This window comes from Nerophis ophidion, linkage group LG03, assembly GCF_033978795.1.
Source record: "Nerophis ophidion isolate RoL-2023_Sa linkage group LG03, RoL_Noph_v1.0, whole genome shotgun sequence".
Classification (NCBI taxonomy): domain Eukaryota; kingdom Metazoa; phylum Chordata; class Actinopteri; order Syngnathiformes; family Syngnathidae; genus Nerophis; species Nerophis ophidion.
In genome coordinates, this window is record NC_084613.1 from 18,259,874 (window position 1) to 18,281,678 (window position 21,805).

The 21,805-nt window shown below is 37.7% G+C and overlaps 1 protein-coding gene across 1 annotated transcript; it reads left to right on the forward strand.

Annotated features, from left to right (window-relative positions):
• The first annotated feature begins 520 nt into the window (after window positions 1–520).
• Window positions 521–19,887, forward strand: LOC133549253 (rhombotin-1-like). The gene is made up of 5 exons (XM_061894478.1): window positions 521–702; window positions 5,778–5,991; window positions 17,556–17,681; window positions 17,774–17,873; window positions 19,343–19,887. The coding sequence occupies exons 1-4, from the start codon at window positions 681–683 to the stop codon at window positions 17,868–17,870; spliced, it is 459 nt and encodes a 152-aa protein (XP_061750462.1). The 5' UTR covers window positions 521–680; the 3' UTR covers window positions 17,871–17,873; window positions 19,343–19,887.
• Window positions 19,888–21,805: the final 1,918 nt, after the last annotated feature.

Consider the following 21,805-nt stretch of genomic DNA (forward strand, 5'->3'; position numbering starts at 1 on the left):
TTATAAATAACAGATACAAAATAATTTTCGAAAAATGTACTAATAAAATAACAAAAAAGTACAATATTTAAATAATTACAAAAATAAACACGGCGTAAAAGTTATGTACTGTTCAAATCTTTGTAAGGGGGAATGGGGGACGGGCAAAATACTTATTTTCCCAAGCGTGCACATAGATGTGCTTGTGCACAAAGAGCATCTGGAAAGGCGGCGTCGACTGGAGGGCGCCCTGGAGATAATTGGTGTCCTTGGAGTTGAATAAGCTCATTGTAAAACACCTCAGGCCGCGTGTGACTGCATATTGAATAATTGATTGGGAGGGGCGGGGGCCGGGGTGGGGGGGTTACTATCAGAGCTGAGCGTAATGACTTCATATAATTAGCAGAGAGGGAGAGCGAGCGAGAGAGAGGGGGGGGGGGGGGGTGGAGGAAGGATGCAGCACAAAGCAGCCTGCACACATGCATGAATGCTTGTGCTCTGACATCAGCTCAGATAAGACAACATTTGAGGGGTGGGGGCTTCTTGGGGGCTGGCCTGGGGGCGGTCAGGGGGTCTCTCCCGCAAACAAACGGAGGTGATAACCAAGTGGACGCGTGTCTCGTTCGCCCGAGACCAGTAGGACATTTCTCTCTTCGGCCCGAGTGCTCGCAGAGAGGAAGGGGACGGGTTGGGAGTGAAGGATGGTGCTGGACAAGGAGGAGAGTGAGTACACAACTTCTCGCCTCTTCCTGCTCACACTAAAAAGGACTTTTCCACCTAACCTTTCTGTTTCCTGCCTCAAACCCAACACGTCGGCCAAACCTGTTGCGTGATGAAAGCTTCGTTTCACGGCGCGTGCTTTGGAAGGCGGCCGTGCAAGTCGGAGCTCGTCCGTCGTTTCTGGGGAAAAAGACGACGTCGTTGAGGATTTTATGCCAGACCTCAGGCTTCAAAATACATGTCAGAAAATGCCTGGAAAAGGGTTATTTTTTATTCTGAAAGTCATTTTATTGTTAAAAATACTTTTAAAAAATTTTTTTAGACGAACTCCGCACTTACTTGCACCGCGTCATTCGTCAGCTGCTGCTTTTTGAGCTTCATTCTAAGAAAGATTTAATGTGCTTGACATTTGGACTTTTATTTTGACAGTCATTTTATTGTGAAATAGATTTTTACTACACCATCTCTGCGCTTACTTGCTCTGCTGCTTTTTGAGTTTCATTTTAAAAGATTTAATGTGCTGGATATTTGGACTTTTTTTCCCCTGAAAGTAATTTTATTGTGAAAAACATGTTTGCATTACGCCATCTCCACACTTACTTGCTGTGTGTCATACATCAGCAACTGCTTTTTGAGCTTCATTCTAAAAAGATTTAAAGTGCTGGATATTTGGACTTTTATTCTGAAAGTCATTTTATTCAAAAACTACGTTTAATTGGGCCATCTCAGCACGTCATGCGTCAGTTGCTGCTTTTTCAGCCTAATTCTGAAAAAGATTTAATGTGCTGGATAATTGGACTTTTATTTTGAAAATCATTTTTAATGAGAAAGAGACTTTTATTACGCCATCTCCGCACTTATTTGCTCCACGTCATACGTCAGCTACTTATTTTTGAGCTTCATTCTAAAAAGATTTAATGTGCTGGATATTTGGACTTTTATTCTGAAAGTCATTTTATTCCAAAAATACGTTTAGTTGGGCCATCTCAGCACGTCATGCATCAGTTGCTGCTTTTTCAGCTTAATTCTGAAAAAGATTTAATGTGCTGGATATTTGGACTTTTATTTTGAAAGTAATTTTTAATGTGTAAGAGACTTTTATTACGCCCTCTCCACACTTACTTCCTGTACGTCATACGTCAGCGGCTGCTGATCCAGCATTCGGAAAAAGATTTAATGTGCTGGATGTTAGTATTTTTGTTCTAAAAATGTTTTTTTTTTTTTTTAAACAAAAAAAAAAACAAAAACAAAAAAATTCTATATATATATATATATATGGGTTGTACTTGTATAGCGCTTTTCTACCTTGAAGGTACTCAAAGCGCTTTGACACTACTTCCACATTTACCCATTCACACACTGATGGAGGGAGCTGCCATGCAAGGCGCCAACCAGCACCCATCAGGAGCAAGGGTGAAGTGTCTTGCTCAGGACACAACGGACATGACGAGGTTGGTACTAGGTGGGAATTGAACCAGGGACGCTCAGGTTGCGCACGGCCACTCTCTCCACTGCGCCACGCCGTCCCATATATATATATATATATATATATATATATATATATATATTTTAGGTGATCTCTGCACTTACTGTGCTTGCGGCCTGGCATATGCCAGCTGCTGGTTTTACAGCTTTGTTTTGAAAAAGATTTGATGTGCTGAATATTTAGACTTTTATTCTGAAAGTAATTTTATTGTAAAAAAAATATGTCTAATTACACCATCTACTCACTTACTTGCTGCGTGTCATATGTCAGCCGCGGCTTTTTCAGCTTCATTCTAGAAAAGATTTAATGTGCTGGATATTTGGACTTTTATTTTTAAAGTCATCTTATTGTGAAAGAGACTTACTACGCCATCTAGGCACTTTCTCGCTCCACGTCATACGTCAGCCGCTGCTTTTTCAGCTTCATTCTAAAAAGGTTTAATGTGCTGGATATTTGGACTTTTATTCTGAAAGTCATTTTATTCTAAAAAAAAGTATGTTTAATTGGGCCATCTCAGCACATCATAAGTCAGCTGCTAGTTTTTCAGCTTCATTCTTAAAAGGATTTAATGTGGTGGATATTTGGACTTTTAATTTGAAAGTCATTTTATTTGTTATCTTCGCACTTAATTGCTCCGTGTCATACATAAGCTGCTGCTTTATTAGTATCATTTTGGAAAATATTTAATGTGCTGGATATTTGGACTTTTATTCTGAAAGTAATTTCATACTGAAAAATATTTTTTTCTGGCGATCCGCGCGTGTGCATTGTTTTCTCACGCCCCCCCTTGACACTCTATCATATACTTACTTATGCTTGTTTTGTTTTCTCACGCCCCCCAAAACCTTATATAATTGTGTATTGTTTTTTATGTCCCACTGACACTTTATCATATACTTATGTGTACTTGTGTGTTGTTTTCTGACACCGGCCCCTAAAACCTAATCGTATACTTATGAATTGTTTTCTCATGCTCCCCCGACACCTTATCGTATACTTACATATATTTATGTATTGTTTTCTCGTGGCCCCGGACACCTTACAGTATACTTACATAAACTAGTGTATTGTTTTCTCACGCCCCCGACACCTTATCGTACACTTACATATATTTGTGTATTGTTTTCTCAGGCCCCCGACACCTTATCGTTTACTTACATACATTTCTATATTGTTTTCTCATGCTCTCAACACCTTATCGTATACTTATATATACTTCTTTATTGTTTTCACACGTCCGCCTATACTTATACTTATACTCGTATACTTACATATATTTGTGTATTGTTTTTTCACGTCCCGCTGACACCTTATCGTATACTTACATATATTTGTGTATTGGTTTCTCACGCCCCCGAAATCTTATTATATACTAAAATAAATTTGTATTGTATTCACACGCCCCCCTGACACCGTATATACTTAAGTATACTAGTGTATTGTTTTCTCACGCCCCGTTGACACCTTATCGTATACTTACATATATTTGTGTATTGGTTTCTCATGCCCCCGACATCTTAATATATACTTAAATATATTTGTGTATTGTTTTTACAGGCCCCCCTGACACCGTATATACTTAAGTATACTTGTGTATTGTTTTCACACGCCCCGTTGACACCTTATCTTATACTTACATATATTTGTGTATTGGTTTCTCACGCCCCGACATCTTATAATATGCTTAAATATATTTGTGTATTGTTTTCACACGGCCCCTGACACCGTAAATACTGAAGTATACTTGTGTATTGTTTTTTCACGCCCCGCTGACACCTTATCTTATACTTACATATATTTGTGTATTGGTTTCTCACGCCTCCGACATCTTATCATACTTAAATATATTTGTGTATTTTTTTCTCACGCCCCCCTGACACCTTATATACTTAAGTATACTTGTGTAATTTTTTTCTCACGCCCCACTCAAACCTTATCGTATACTTATGTATGTTTGTGTATTGGCTTCTCACGCCCCCGTCATCTTATCATATACTTAAATATATTTGTGTATTGTTTTCTCATGACTCACTGACACCGTATATACTTGTGTATTGTTTTTTCACGCCCCCCGACACCTAATCCTATGCTTGCATATACAGTGCGGCAAAAAAGTATTTAGTCAGCCACCGATTGTGCAAGTTCTCCCACTTAAAATGATGACAGAGGTCTGTAATTTTCATCATAGGTACACTTCAACTGTGAGAGACAGAATGTGAAAAAAAAATCCGGGAATTCACATTGTAGGAATTTTAAAGAATTTATTTGTAAATTATGGTGGGAAATAAGTATTTGGTCAACCATTCAAAGCTCTCACTGATGGAAGGAGGTTTTGGCTCAAAATCTCACGATACATGGCCCCATTCATTCTTTCCTTAACACAGATCAATCGTCCTGTCCCCTTAGCAGAAAAACAGCCCCAAAGCATGATGTTTCCACCCCCATGCTTCACAGTAGGTATGGTGTTCTTGGGATGCAACTCAGTATTCTTCTTCCTCCAAACACGACGAGTTGAGTTCATACCAAAAAGTTAAATTTTGGTTTCATCTGACCACATGACATTCTCCCGTGTGCTCTCTGGCAAACTTCAGGCGGGCCTGGACATGCACTGGCTTAAGCAGGGGGACACGTCTGGCACTGCAGGATTTGATTCCCTGTCGGCGTAGTGTGTTACTGATGATAACCTTTGTTACTTTGGTCCCAGCTCTCTGCAGGTCATTCACCAGGTCCCCCCGAGTGGTTCTGGGATTTTTGCTCACCGTTTTCATGATCATTTTGACCCCACGGGATGAGATCTTGCGTGGAGCCCCAGATCGAGGGAGATTATCAGTGGTCTTGTATGTCTTCCATTTTCTGATAATTGCTCCCACAGTTGATTTTTTCACACCAAGCTGCTTGTCTATTGTAGATTCACTCTTCCCAGTCTGGTGCAGGTTTACAATTATTTTCCTGGTGTCCTTCGACAGCTCTTTGGTCTTGGCCATAGTGGAGTTTGGAGTCTGACTGTTTGAGGCTGTAGACATGTGTCTTTTATACAGATAACGAGTTCAAACAAGTGCCATGATTACAGGTAACGAGTGGAGGACAGAAGAGCTTCTTAAAGAAGTTACAGGTCTGTGAAAGCCAGAGAACTTCCTTGTTTTAAGTGACCAAATACTTATTTTGCACCATAATTTACAGATAAATTCTTTAAAATTCCTACAATGTGAATTCCTGTTTTTTTTTCCACATTCTGTCTCTCACAGTTGAAGTGTACCTATGATGAAAATTACAGACCTCTGTCATCATTTTACGTGGGAGAACTTGCACAATCGGTGGCTGACTAAATACTTTTTTGCCCCACTGTGTGTGTGTATTGTTTTCTCACACCCCCTGACAACGTATATACTTACGTATACTTGCGTATCGTTCTCTCACGCCCCCCTGACTCTAATGGTAAACATATGTATACTTGGTCATATTTCCTGGACAAGCCAGTGATTATTAAGAGCAGTGCTGCCACCTAGCTTCAGACGTGCATATCATTCATGAAATTGAAAAGACGCTAAAACCGGAAGTCTCTTACCTCTCATGCCCCCCCGGTCCTTCCCAGGCGTGTCCCTGGTGTCCATCCAGTCCAGAGAGAAGGTGCGAGGCTGCGCCGGCTGCAACGGGAGGATCCGGGACCGCTTCATGCTGCAGGCCTTGGACCGCTTCTGGCACGAAGACTGTCTGAAGTGTGCCTGCTGCGACTGCCGCCTGGGCCGGGTGGGCTCCAGCCTCTACACCCGGGCCAACCTCATCCTGTGCCGCCGGGACTACCTCAGGTACCAGTGGGGGTGCATCAGGAATGATACTGGGGATCAAAACAACTATTTTTTACTAGCAATTAATAACAAGCTAGGAAGATATTGCAGCCTTAAAATTGCTATAAGAAGCTAAAAACTATTCATTAAATGGAACCCATCCATCACCATCCATTTTCTACCGCTTATTCCCTTTGGGGGCGCTGGTGCCTATCTCAGCTACAATCGGGCGGAAGGCGGTGTACACCCTGGACATGTCGCAACCTCATCGCAGGGCCAACACAGATAGACAGACAACATTCACACTCACATTCACACACTAGGGCCAATTTAGTGTTGCCAATCAACCTATCCCCAGGTGCATGTCTTTGGAAGTGGGAGGAAGCCGGAGTACCCGGAGGGAACCCACGCATTCACGGGGAAGACATGCGAACTCCACACAGAAAGATCCCGAGCCCGGGATTGAACAGACTACTCAGGACCTTCGTATTGTGAGGCAGACGCACTAACCCCTCTTCCACCCTGAAGCCCGATTAACTGGAACCATTTTAGTAATTTTCATGAAATAAATTAGCTCTGCTTGAAGGGTTGCCTGATATTAATCACATAAAAGTATTTCTTATTCTGATAAAACGATATCAATTTAGCCAATGACAGCTGCGATGAGGTGGCGACTTGTCCAGGGTGTACCCCGCCTTCCGCCCGATTGTAGCTGAGATAGGCACCAGCGCCCCCCGCGATCCCAAAATGAGAATAAGCCGTATGAAATGGATGGATTATTATAATACTATTTAATATTATTATGTCGCGATAATGCATGTTGACGCAAATTTGACAAGCGAATAACAGATTCACATCCGAATCGCGATTGTTATTCATACCGATTCTAAACTGATTCATACCTTTTAAAAATGTCTTAAAAAAAATAAATAAAATAAAATAGAATCTTTGGGTGTCCTACGATTCGATTCAATATCGATTCTTAGGGTCGCGATTCGATTATAAATCGATTTTTTTGATTCAAGGCGATTCTCGATTCAAAAATTATATTTTTTCGATTCAAAACAATTCTGTATTCATTCAATACATAGGATTTCAGCGGGATCTACCCCAGTCTGCTGACATGCTAGCAGAATAGTAGATTTAAAAAAGAAAAAAGCTTTTATAATTGTAAAGGACAATGTTTTATCAACTCATTGCAATAATGTAAATTTGTTTTAACTATTACATGAACCAAAAATATGACTTATTTATTCTTTGTGAAAATATTGGACACAGTGTGTTGTCAAGCTTATGAGATGCAAGTGTAAGCCACTGTGACACTATTGTTCTTTTTTATTATTTTTATAAATGTCTAATGATAATGTCAATGAGGGATTTTTAATCACTGCTATGCTGACATTATAACTAATATTGATACTGTTGTTGATAATATTCATTTTTGTTTCACTACTTTTGGTTTGTTCTGTGTCGTGTTTGTGTCTCCTCTCAATTGCTCTGTTTATTAAAGTTCTGAGTGTTGCTGGGTCAGGTTTGGTTTTGGAATTAGATTCCAGTGTTATGGTATTGCTTTGTATTGTTTTGTTGGATTGATTAAAAAAATAAATAAATAAATACAAATAAAAAATTAAAAAATGAGAATCAATTCTGAATCGCACAACGTGAGAATCGCGATTCAAATTCTAATTGATTTTTTCCCACACCACTAATATATACAAACATCCAAAAATCTTCATCAACATCTTATATGCACACTGTAATGTACAAACCCCAAAACCAGTGAAGTTGTCAGATTGTGTAATTTGTAAATAAAAACAGAATACAATGATTTGCTAATCCTTTTCAACTTATATTCAGTTGAATAGACTGCAAAGACAAGATAATTAATGTTCCAACTGAGAAACTTATTTTTTTTTCCACCAAATAATCATTAACTTAGAATTTAATGACAGCAAACATTGCAAAAAAGTTGGCACAAGGGCATTTTTTTACCACTGTGTTACATGGCCTTTCCTTTTAACATAACTCTGTAAATGTTTGGGAACTTAGGAGACCAATTTTTGAAGTTTTTCAGGTGGAATTCTTTCCGTTCTTGCTTGATGTGCAGCTTAAGTTGTTCAACAGTCTGGGGTCTCCGTTGTGGTATTTTAGACTTCATAATGTGCCACACATTTTCAATGGGAGACATGTCTGGACTACAGGCAGGCCAGTCTAGGACCCGCACTCTTTTACTATGAAGCCACGCTGTTGTAACGTGATTTGGCATTGTCTTGCTGAAATAAGCAGGGGCGTCCATGATAAAGTTGCTTGGATGGCAACATATGTTGCGCCAAAACCTGTATGTACCTTTCAGCATTAATGGTGCCTTCACAGATGTGTAACTTACCCATGTTGAGCACTAATACACCCCCATACCATCACATATGCTGCCTTTTCAACTTTTGGCCTATAACAGTCCGGATGGTTCTTTTCCTCTTTGTTCCGAAGGACACTACGTCCACAGTTTCCAAAAACAATTTGAAATGTGGACTCGTCAGACCACAGAACATTTTTCCACTTTGCATTAGTCCATCTGAGATGAGCCCGGGCCTAGCTAAGCCGGCGGCATTTCTGGGTGTTGTTGATAAATGGCTTTCGCTTTGCATAGCAGAGTTTTAACGTGCACTTACAGATGTAGCGACAAACTCTAGTTACTGACAGTGGTTTTCTGAAGTGTTCCTGAGCCCATGTGGTGATATCCTTTACACACTGATGTCGCTTTTTGATGCAGTACCACATGAGGTACTGTGATCGACGGTCACAGGCATTCAATGTTGGTTTTCGGCCTTGCTGCTTACGTGCAGTGATTTCTCCAGATTCTCTGAACCTTTTGATGATATTACGAACGGTAGATGGTGAAATCCCTAAATTCCTTGCAATAGCTGGTTGAGAAATGTTCTTAAACTGTTGGACAATTTGCTGAGGCATTTTTTTACAAAGTGGTGACCCTCGCCCCATCCTTGTTTGTAAATGACTGAGCATTTCATGCAAGCTGCTTTTATACCCAAACATGGCACCCACCTGTTCTCAATTAGCCTGTTCACCTGTGGCCTATTCCAAATAATTGTCTGAAGAGCATTCCTCAACTTTCTCAGTCTTTTTTTCCACTTGTGCCAGCTTTTTTGAAACACGTTGCAAGCATCAAATTCTAAATGAGCTAATATGTGCAAAAAATAACGTTTTCCACTTAGAACGTTAAGTATCTTGTCTTTGCAGTCTATTCAATTGAATATACGTTGAAAAGGATTTGCAAATCATTGTATTCTGTTTTTATTTACCATTTACACAACATGCTAACTTCACTGATTTTGGGGTTTTATATATATATATATATATTGATGTAAATATATATATATACATATATATATATATATATATATATGTATATATATATGTATATATATATATATATATATATATATATATATTCGATCTCAATTCGGTACACTTCTGCTGGAATTTAAATTTTCCAGGGGAAAATCTCCTGAAGGAATCAATAAAGTACTATCTATCGATCTATCTATATTTATGAATCTTAAAAAATGTATTCTTATTAAAATAAAAAATATTGAAATATGAAAAATCTGAAAAAAAAGGGGGTTTGCAAAAAATAGATTCACATCCAAGCTTGATTTTTATATTGTTATTCATACTATTCTAAATTTATTCATAATTTTAAAAAATCGTTTAAGAAAAATACACACATACATATATATTTATATAAATATACTTTTTCAATAACTATTCTTATCAAAATAAAAAAATAATAAAAAAAAAAATATATATATATTAGGTCTGGCAATCTTTGTGTCCCACGATTCGATTCAATATCGATTCTTGGGGTCACGATTCGATAATATATCGATTTATTCGATTCAACGCGTTTTTGATTCAAAAACGATATTTTTCCGATTCCAAACAATTCTGTATTCATTCAATACATAGGATTTCAGCAGGATCTACCCCAGTCTGCTGACATGCTAGCAGAGTAGTAGATTTAAAAAAAAAAAAAGCTTTTATAATTGTAAAGGACAACGTTTTATCAACTGATTGCAATAATGTAAATTTGTTTTAACTATTAAACGAACCAAAATTATGACTTATTTTATCTTTGTGAAAACATTGGACACAGTGTGTTGTCAAGCTTATGAGATGAGATGCAAGTGTAAGCCACTGTGACACTATTGTTCTTTTGTTTTAATTTTTATAAATGTCTAATGATAATGTCAATGAGGGATTTTTAGTCACCGCTATGCTGAAATTATGACTAATATTGATACTGTTGTTGATAATATTCATTTTTGTTTCACTACTTTTGGTTTGTTCTGTGTCGTGTTTGTGTCTCCTCTCAATTGCTCTGTTTATTAAAGTTCTGAGTGTTGCTGGGTCAGGTTTGGTTTTGGAATTGGATTGCAGTGTTATGGTATTGCTGTGTAGTGGTTTGTTGGATTGATAAGAAAAAAATAAAAAAATAAATAAAAATAAAAAAATGGAAAAACATTTATCGATTAAATTTTTTTAGCTAAATGTTAGCTAATCATGCTAACATTTATGACTGCGAATGAATCAAACTGTGTGTTGTCTTTTTGGTTAGCAGTTAGCTTAGCATAAATAGTGTTATATTAACCATGTGAAGCACTTTGTGAGTGAAAAGTGCTATGTAAACGAAAAATGCGTACTTAATTAACTACACACTAGTTAGCCAGTTAGCTTCTAGTCAGGCTAGCTATTAAATGTTATTTTTTGTGAATCTTTAGGGAATACAAAAGCCATAAAAGAGCGTCAAAACAACACAGTCTAGTAGTTTGTTTCGGACTAAGCTAGGTTAGCTTTAATTAGCGATCATCATCAGCTAAAATGCTAAAGTAGGTTACTTTAATTTTAATTAGGTTATTTATATGCAATGTTATCATTTTTTAACATCCTTGAGGAAAACCTGAGCGTGGATCAAATCTTTTAATGCTAAATGTTAGCTAGCTGTTAGCCAAACAAGCTAGCAACAATGACTACGAATAAATTAAACGGTGTGTTGTCTTTCTGGTCAGTAGTTAGCTTAGCCTAACTTGTGTTATTTAAACCATGTGAAGCACTTTGTGAGTGAAAAGTGCTATGTAAACATAAATTACATACTTAATTAACTACACAGGAGTTAGCCAGTTAGCTTCAAATCTGGCTAGCTACTCAATTATATTTTTGTGAATCTTTAGGGAATACAAAAGCTACAAAAGAGCGGCAAAACAACACAATATAGTTGAGGTTTTTTGGACTAAGCTAGATTTGCTTTAATTAGCGATCATCATCAGCTAAAATGCTAAAGTATGTTACTTAAATTTTAATTAGGTTCTTTATATGCAATGTTATAATTTTTTAACATCCTTTAGGAAAACCTGAACGTGGATCAAATCTTTTAATGCTAAATGTTAGCTAAACAAGCTAGCAATGATGACTACGAATAAATTAAACGGTATGTTGTCTTTTAGGTCAGTAGTTAGCATGGCATAATTTGTAATAATAATTTTAACCATGTGAAGCACTGTGAGCTCTCTGTGAAAAGTGCTATGTAAACAAAACGCTTAATTAGCTACACACTAATAAGCCATTTAGCTTGAAATCTGGCTAGCTGCTAAAGGTTATTTTTTGTGACTCATTAGGGAATACCAAAGCTATAAAAGACAAGCAAAACAACACGATATAGTCAAGTTTTTTTTTGGACTAACCTAGGTTAGCTTTAATTGGTAGTCATCTTCAGCTAAAATGCTAAAGTACATTACTTTAAATTTAATTAGGTTCTTTATAAGCAATTGTATAATTTTTCAACATCCCTGAGGAAAACTTGAATGTGGATCAAATATTTTAATGCTAAATATAAGCTAGCTGTTAGCTAAACAAGCTAACAATGATGACTGTGAATACATTAAACAGTGTGTGGTCTTCCTGGTCAGTAGTTAGCTTAGCATAATTAGTGTTATATTAACCATGTGAAGCACTTTGTGAGTGAAAAGTGCTATGTAAACAAAAAATGCGTACTTAATTAACTACACGGTAGTGAGCCAGTTAGCTTATAGTCAGGCTAGCTATTAAATGTTATTTTTTGTGAATCTTTAGGGAATACAAAAACCATAAAAGAGTGTCAAAACAACACAGTCTAGTAGAGTTTGTTTTGGACTAAGCTAGGTTAGCTTTAATTGGCAGTCATCTTCAACTAAAATGCTAAAGTACGTTACTTTAATTTTAATTAGGTTCTTTATATGCACTGTTATCATTTTTTACCATCCTTGAGGAAAACCTGAAGGTGGATCAAATCTTTTAATGCTAAATGTTAGCTAGCTGTTACCTAAACAAGCTAGCAATGATGATTACGAATAAATTAAACGGTGTGTTGCCTTTTTGGTCAGTAGTTAGCTTAGCATAATTAGTGTTATTTCAACCAAGTGAAGCACTTTGTGAGTGAAAAGTGCTATGTAAACAAAAAATGCCTACTGAATTAGCTACACAGTAGTTAGCCAGTTAGCTTCTAGTCAGGCTAGCAACTAAATGTTAGTTTTTGTGAATCTTTAGGGAATACAAAAGCTGTAAAAGAGCGGCAAAACAACACGATATAGTAGAGTTTGTTTTGGACTGAGCTAGGTTAGCTTTAATTGGCAGTCATCTTCACCTAAAATTCTAAAGTACGTTACTTTAATTTTAATTAGGTTCTTTATATGCACTGTTATAATTTTTTACCATCCTTGAGGAAAACCTGAAGGTGGATCAAATCTTTTAATGCTAAATTTTAGCTAGCTGTTAGCTAAACAAGCTAGCAATGATGATTACATATAAATTAAACAGTGTGTTGTCTTTCTGGTCAGTAGTTAGCTTAGCATAACTTGTGTTATTTAAACCATGTGAAGCACTTTGTGAGTGAATAGTTTTATGTAAACAAAAAATCCGTAGTTAATTAGCTATACACTAGTTAGCCAGTTAGCCCTCAATCTGGCTAGCTACTAAAGGTTATTTTTTGTGACTCATTAGGGAATACAAAAGCTATAAAAGAGACGATATAGTCGAGTTTGTTTTGGACTAAGCTAGGTCAGTTTTAACTAGCAGTCATCCTCAGCTAAAGTGCGTTACTTTAAATTTAATCAGGTTTTTTATTAGCAATGTTATCATTTTTTAACATCCTTGAGGAAAACCTGAACATGGATCAAATATTTTAATCACCACAGTACGCAAACTTTTATCTGTTGTGGCATCGCGGCCGACTATTCCAGTAAAAGTAGTCTCCGGCAACTCAACTTCCTGCCGGAGAAGTCTTCAAACCAAAGACTTTGAAAGTCTGAGGAAGAAAAGCGGTGTTTTTCTATAGATGTGATACGGCGGTAAGTAAGGAGGCATCCGCAGTAGTCAGCTGCAGAACTCCTGGTCGGCGAGCCTGGTGTACGAGCCACATGGATTTGCTGGCGGCTAAGTCTCTCATTAGCGCACCAAAGCCCTCCTGACAGGTCCATGGGCTCCATGGCCTCCTGTTTTCCTCTTTGAAGAGCGGGATTAGAAGCATGTGATTCCTTTTAATTGGGCCATTAGCGGAGAATTAGCATCGCGCTCGTTAAGGAGAGAAGGAAAGAACCCACCAGGTGCTCGCTCGTTAGATCCGAACACGGTGGTCATTAGGGCCGGCTTTTGTTGGCCGCTCGCTCGATGACGTCCTCCATCAGGAGACCAAAGCTGCACGAGGTTTTTAATGGAACATAATAAACAAAAAAATAAAAAAAAGACTAAAAACTGCTTGCGGGTCATTCTACGGTAATTACAATCTGGTGAAATTACTACTTTGTAACCATTTTCATCGTCTGCAACTTTTTTCTCACCATGTTATTGCTTTTTTTCCTGTCAAATTGAATTTTTTTCTTTATAAATTAAATTTTGTCATGATAGGTGTGGACTTCTGTTACTGTACTTTGTTTACCTGCATTTCGCCTGCCATCTCTGGCAAGACTATCTTAAAGGGGAACATTATCACAATTTCAGAAGGGTTAAAACCTATAAAAATCAGTTCCCAGTGGCTTATTTTATTTTTCGAAGTTTTTTTCAAAATTTTACCCATCATGGAATATCCCGAAAAAAGGCTTTAAAATCCTTGATTTTTGCTATCTGTATTTCCACCCGTCCATTTTCCTGTGACTCCAACAAACATGGCAGATAGAACAGCAAGATATAGCAACATTAGCTCGGATTCAGACTCGGATTTCAGCGGTTTAAACGATTCAACAGATTACGCATGTATTGAGACGGATGGTTGGAGTGTGGAGGCAGATAGCGAAAACTAAATTGAAGAAGAAACGACAGACAAAGGCAACGAGGACGAATTCGGCGATCGCCTTCTAACCAACGATTGCATCTTTTGACCACTGGAGCAACTTAAATCCGTCGATTGGTATTTGTTTGTTTGGCATTAAATGTGGGTGGAGGGAAAGGCTGCATGCAAATACAGCTACAAATGAGGCGTAATGACAGCTAGCCTAAATAGCATGTTAGCATCGATTAGCTGGCAGTCATGCCATGACCAAATATGTCTGATTGAAACGGATGGTTGGAGTATGGAGGCAGATAGCGAAAACGAAATTGAAGAAGAAACTGAAGCTATTAAGCGAATAGCTATTGACGCTATTCGGCGATCGCCTTCGATTGCGTGTCGCAGGATGTCCATACATCTCTGTGCCATGTCTGCCTTAGCATCGCCAGTAAAATGTGCAGACCAAATGATCGGGACTTTCGCATCTTGTGACACTGGAGCAACTTAAATCTGTCGATTGGTAAGTGTTTGTTTGGCATTAAATGTGAGGGGAGAGAAAGGCTGGATGCAAATATAGCTACAAATGTACATACAGCTAGCCTAAATAGCATGTTAGCATCGATTAGCTGGCAGTCATGCCGTGACCAAATATGTCTGATTAGCACATAAGTCAATAACATCAACAAAACTCACCTTTGTGATTTCGTTGACTTTATCGTTGGAAATGCATAGTGCTTTGAGTGTCGCAGGATATCCACAAATTCTTGCCATCTCTGTCGTAGTATAGCTGTTGTCGGTAAAATGTGCAGAACAAACGAGGGACTTTCGCATCTTTTGACCACTGGTGTACTTGAATCCGTCGATTAGTATGTGTTTGTTTGGCATTAAATGTGGGTGGAGGGAAAGGCTGGATGCAAATAAAGCTACAAATGAGGCATAATGATGCAATATGTACATACAGCTAGCCTAAATAGCATGTTAGCATTCATTAGCATGCAGTGACCATTTATATGTCTAATTAGCACACTCCATGTAAGTCAACTTGAATCCGTCCCTGATCGTGTTGTTATACCCTCCGACAACACACCGACAAGGCATGATGTCTCCAAGGTACGGAAAACAGTCGAAAAAACGGAAAATAACAGACCTGATTTGACTTGTGTGTGTGTGTAATGTGTTTGAGAAAATGGCGGATTGCTTCCCATTGTAACGTCACGGTGAAAGGTCATCGCTCCGACACCGAACAATTGAATGGCGTTTAAATCGCCAAAGTCACCCATTTAGAGTTCGGAAATCCGTTAGAAAAATATATGGTCTTTTTTCTGCAACATCAAGGTATATATTGACGCTTACATAGGTCTGGTGATAATGTTCCCCTTTAACATATTCCAAGCTCTGCTACACTGAAACTGAAATGTTCCTGATACAATTTTTATATTGTAAAATTTCAATTTTTTTTGTAACATTTTGACTTTTTTTCTTTCTAAATGACAATAACGAGTCGTTTTCAAAGGAGTATATTTTTTTCTTGGAAAATCGTGACATATTCTTAAAGGAGTTTCCTGAATAATAATCATGAATTTCCGGAATTCATGATTATTACGTTAAAAGTTACAAAATTTCCTAAATTGCTTGCATAACACGTTAGCATGCTAATAGCAGAAGAGCTAACATACCTCTAAGATGGCGCTAAGTCACGGAATTCATGATTATTAGGTTTAAAATTACAAAATTAGCTTAATTGCTTGCATAAAACGTTAGCATGTTAATAGGGGATTTAAAAATCATTGTATTCTCTTTTTGTTTACCATTTACACAACGTGCCCACTTCAATGGTTTTGGGTTTTGGATTTTTTCCTCCATCCATCCCTCCATTTTCTACCGCTTATTCCCTTTGGGGTGGCGGGGGGCGCTGGTGCCTATCTCAGCTACAATCAGGCGGAAGGCGGGGTGCACCCTGGACAAGTCGCCATCTCATCGCTGTGTATTTTTTCCTAATTAAAAAATACATCTATTTATGATTCTGGACATTACAACATTATTATTTTTAGGACTTTCATCTTTGTAAAATTGCAATATTTTCTTGTAAAATTAAGTTGGGTTTTTTTCGTACAATATTCTGACTTTTTTTCTGATAAAATTGCAGCATTTTCCTCATAAAAAATGTATTAATTGTTCTTGCAGGAGAAAAACGTTTTGTCTCCAGGAATATAACAACTTTAAAAAAGTTAAATTATAAATATTTCTTTGGTAAATAACTTTTTTTTTCGTGATACCCTACTTTTTCCCCTCCTAAATTCTTCATGAAATCCCCTTTTCTTCCATCAAAAAGTATTTCTTGTACAAATTCAAGCTTTTTCCTAGTTTCTTCCTTCAAAAAGTATTTTCTGTTAAAACTGCAAGTTCTTCCATACAAAAATTTCTACGGAAATGTTCAATCTTTTATTATAAAATTCAGATTTTTTTTATATAGCTCGGTATAGCTCGGTTGGTAGAGCGGCCGTGCCAGCAACTTGAGGGTTGCAGGTTCGATCCCCGCTTCCGCCATCCTAGTCACTGCCGTTGTGTCCTTGGGCAAGACACTTTACCCACCTGCTCCCAGTGCCACCCACACTGGTTTAAATGTAACTCAGATATTGGGTTTCACTATATAAAGCGCTTTGAGTCACTAGAGAAAAAGCGCTATATAAATATCATTCACTTCACTTCACATTTAACATTGTAAAATGAAGTGTTTACCACCAACTTTTTACTGTAAAACTTTATTTCTTTCAAAAGTGTTTGTCTTTTCTCCAAAACTTTTTCTTTGATCAACTTTCAAAAATTGCCACTTTAATCTTGTAAAACTGCAATTTATTTGAATTTGTAGTAAAGTTGTTATGGGTTGAAGTGTAGTTTCAAAGTAGGTCGTGGTTCAAATCCCGGCTGAATCAGACCAAAGACTATAAAAATGGGACCCAGTACCTCCCTGCTTGGCACCCGGCATCAAGGATTGAAATTGGGGGTTAAATCACCAAAAATGATTCCCGGGCGCGGCCACCGCTGCTGCTCACTGCTCCCCTCACCTCCCAGGGGGTAAATCAAGGGTGTAAGTCAAATGCAGAGAATAATTTTGCCACACCTAGTGTGTGTGTGACAATCATTGGTACTTTAACTTAAAAGTTGTAGCCCGTTCCCGTCTCCATTGAACAATGGCAGCGCTCCGCTCTCATGATCCGCCATTTTAAATGATGTTGTTCACTGAAATTGAAGCGAGCGTTGTTGTCGTCCGCAGGCTGTTCGGAGTGACAGGAAACTGCGCCGCCTGCAGGAAGTTAATCCCGGCCTTCGAGATGGTGATGAGGGCGCGGGACAACGTCTACCATTTAGACTGCTTCGCCTGCCAGCTGTGTCGCCAGAGGTAAGATTAGCGCAGCAATTAGCCGAGGGAGTGAGATCCCTGGGATCCGGTCCAAGATTTTGTCTGAACGTTGTTCCACATCTGCGCCGCAGATTTTGTGTGGGAGATCGCTTCTTCCTGAAGAACAACATGATCCTGTGCCAGCTGGACTACGAAGGCGGCCATCTTAACAGCAACAGCGCGCCCTGAGAGGTGACGTCCCTCACGACCTTTGTTCACATGGTTAAATAGGAGGGCTGGAACTGCAAAGGGATTCTTTTATTTGGAAGAATCATAAAAGCTGAGACCTTTTATGATTTGCACAGGGAAAGACCAAAGAAACTTCTAAGATGGCGCCAAGTAACGGAAAATATGAATGTTAGCTTAAAAAGTACAACATTTGCTAAATTTCTTGCATAAAACCTTAGCATACTAACAGGGGAAGAGCTAATATACCTTTAATATGGCACCAGGTAAAGGAATTTATGATTATTATGCAAAAAACGACAAAATTAGCTAAATTGCTTGCATAAAACGTTAGCATGCTAATAGGGGACAAGCTAACATACCTCTAAGATGGCGCCAAGTCACAGAATTCAAGATTATTACGTTAGAAAGTACAAAATTAGCAAAATTGCTTGAACAAAACGTTAGCATGCTAACAGGGGAAGAGCTAACATACCTGTCGGATGGCGCCAATTGACGAAATTCATGATTACTACACAAAAATTCCAAAATTAGCTAAATTGCTGGCATAAAAATGTTAGCATGCTAATAGGAGAAGAGCTAACATACTTCTAAGATGGCGCCAAGTCACGGATTTCAAGATTATTAGGTTAAAAAGTGCAAAATTAGCTAAATTGCTTGTGTAAAACGTTAGCATGCTAATAGGGGAAAAGCTAACATACCTCTAAGATGGCGCCAATTAATGGCATTCATGATTATTAGGTTAAAAAGTGCAAAACTAGCTAAACTACTTACATAAAATGGTTAGCATGCAAATAGGGAAAGAGCTAAGATGGTGCCAAGTCATAGAATTCATGATTATTACGTTCAAATTTACAAAATTAGCTACATTTCTTGTATAAAACGTTAGCATGCTAATAGGGGAAAAGCTAACATACCTCTAAGATGGCGCCAATTAACGGCATTCATGATTATTAGGTTAAAAAGTGCAAAACTAACTAAACTACTTACATAAAATGGTTAGCATGCTAATAGGGAAAGAGCTAAGATGGTGCCAAGTCATAGAATTCATGATTATTACGTTCAAATTTACAAAATAAGCTAAATTTCTTGTATAAAACGTTAGCATGCTAATAGGGGAAAAGTTAACATACCTCTAAGATGGCGCCAATTAACAGAATTCATGATTATTAGGTTAAAAAGTGCAAAATTAGCTAAATTGCTTACATAAAATGGTTAGCATGCTAATAGGGGAAGAGCTAAGATGGTGCCAAATCATATAATTCTTGATTATTAGGTTCAAATTTTCAAAATTAGCTAAATTTCTTGTATAAAACGTTAGCATGCTAATAGGGGAAAAGCTAACATACCTCTAAGATGGCGCCAAGTAACTAAGTCCATGTTTTTGTTGCAGTCGGAACCCGTGAAAAGTGGGGCGTACAAAAACCGAGGCAATTTAAGAAGGATTACATTCAAATGTCTCCTTGTTCTCACAGAAGACGAGGTGGACCAGAAGGAGAACCGCTTGGACTTTGTCTCATTACGACTTTGAAGCTGCTTTGTCTTGAGCTTCAGTGAAGGCTGCCAGTCAAGACCCGACTGACCAGAAAGTTAAGAAAGTTCCGGAAAAGACCGAACGATTCGAGGACGGATCTTGTCGAAAACTTCTTCTCAAACTATATTTCATGTTGAACAAAAGCGAGGCCGTGGACAATCTGGTCTTTTTTTTCATTGCTTGCGCCAAAGAAATGCTCTCATGTTGGATACATGATTATTGTTGTTACTTTCTAAAGATGTGTATACATATGCAGAGTTGTCTTATTTAGTAGAAATCTTTTACGTGACATAAAAAAAAAAATGTGGCGGAAAAATTATGACATCAAAGAACAGAATTCATGTTTTTAGCTACAAAAATCAAGGTAAAGGATTTTTACACGTTAGACTAATCCTTTTTTGAGCGGCACCATAAATATTGAAACATGTAATAAATCTATGATAGCCTGTAAAAGTGTCTTATATAAATAAAAGTTATCTAAAGTTGTGTTTTGGCGTCACTTGGTGGCCACAGTTTGTAATTGCAGCTACTGAGATAATAAGGATGTTTATACATGAAAGGCTGGGGTAATCCGGTTTTAACCAGCACCATAAAATATTGAAATAAAAAATAAAATCTTAAATGTGAGAAAAATTGTTCCTTCAAATGTCTTATGGTAAATAAAAGTTGTTTTTGAGGAAGATAAAGGTATCTAAAGATGTGATGTGGCGTCACTTGGTGGCCACAGCTTGTAATTACAGCCACTGAGATAAACGGATTTTTACACATGAAAGGTTGGACTAATCCTATTTTGAGCGGCACCATATATGGAAGTAAAATTGTTTCCCATCAATTTATATATATATAGCAATATGACATTAATACATTTACAAATATTGATAAATATATTTATATATATATATATTTTTTATAAATAAACGCCTATTTGCAAATATTGTTCTTTTTAGATTTGAAAATATATACAAATTCAATTTATAAATATAAAAATGTGACATACAAATAAATCAAGAAAAAGTATAAATAAACTTGTATTTTGAGATTTTAATATAAAATTTGTAGCAATCCACATATGCAAATTCAATACAAATACAAAATTAAGCATATTTATATTCAAATCTCCAAAAAATATTTACAAATACACGTTTACTTATACTAATTCTTGATTTTTTTGTATATTTATTAATATATAAATGTGTTATCATATTGATGTATATAAGTTGATGTGAGACAATTCCATAAAATGTCATAAATGCTGTATTTGTATATATGTTTTCAAATCTCACATCTCAAAAATATATTTACAAATACACGTTTATTCATATTTATTACATCTATAATTATAAAAATGTTTACATTTATAAATGTTATTTGTATGTATTTTCTAAATATATATTAATACTTGATTAGTTATACAAATTATTTATTTCTTCATATATCACATTTGTATTTGTATATTTATTAATATATGCATATATGTTGTCTGTCTATCTGTGTTGGCCCTGCGATGAGGGCCGACTTGTCCAGGGTTTACCCCGCCTTCCGCCCGATTATAGCTGAGATAGGCTCCAGCACCCCCTGCGACCCCAAAAAGGGTCAAGCGGTAGAAATATATATATCATATTGATATAATTAAGTGGATGTGAGGCGATTCCACTTTGATAACCATAAACCATTGAAAAATGTCACAAATATCCAAAACGTGTCTCTAAAAGTAAATAAACGCTGTCTATAAGGCATACTTGCCAACCCTCCCAGATTTTCCGGGAGACTCCCGGAATTCAGTGCCTCTCCTGAAAACCTCCCGGAAGAAATTTTCTCCCGAAATTCAGCTGGATCTTGAGGCCACGCGCCAAGACCCCCCCCCCCCAGCTCAAACATGCACAGTTCGAAGCTTGAAAAGGAGGATTGCAGGCAGATCTGACGCCATCTGAAGTCATTTTTAAAAACGACTGCTAATCCTCCTCCTTTTCGACTGGACGACCGCAGAGAATTAAAGTAAGAACACTCCGGAGGCAGGAGTTCATTAAGAGGGGCGGACTCACCGGCTCTCAGCCATGTTTCCGTCACACAGAGGAAGTCAAGTCCGTGGGAAGTGAAGAAATCCTTCAGGATAAACGTTTTGTTTGTCAAAGATTTTGCGTTCACAAGGCCAGACCTGGCGGGGGCCAGCACGTCCAAGGGCGCAGCTAATCCAGGTGTGGCCCGACACACAGCCCGCAGGTGGCGTGGGAGAGGAGCCACGAGGCGGGAAAGGAAGGCAGGAATCCGGCCAGGTGAAAAAGCTGACTGGGACGTTGAAAAACCAACGTCGAAGTTGATCATATCAGTGGGAAAGGGGCAAAGATCCAACAGTGTTTGGCGGTTATACACAAGCAGTAAGCTGGCAGACGAAAATAGACGCAAA

Bases quoted from the DNA above. Each gene is read 5' to 3' on its own strand.
- LOC133549253 (XM_061894478.1), top strand. From the start codon at position 681: ATGGTGCTGGACAAGGAGGAGA. The intron at 703-5,777 runs GTGAGTACACAA...GGTCCTTCCCAG, and splicing joins GGTGCTGGACAAGGAGGAGA to GCGTGTCCCTGGTGTCCATC. The intron at 17,682-17,773 runs GTAAGATTAGCG...TCTGCGCCGCAG, and splicing joins TGCCAGCTGTGTCGCCAGAG to ATTTTGTGTGGGAGATCGCT.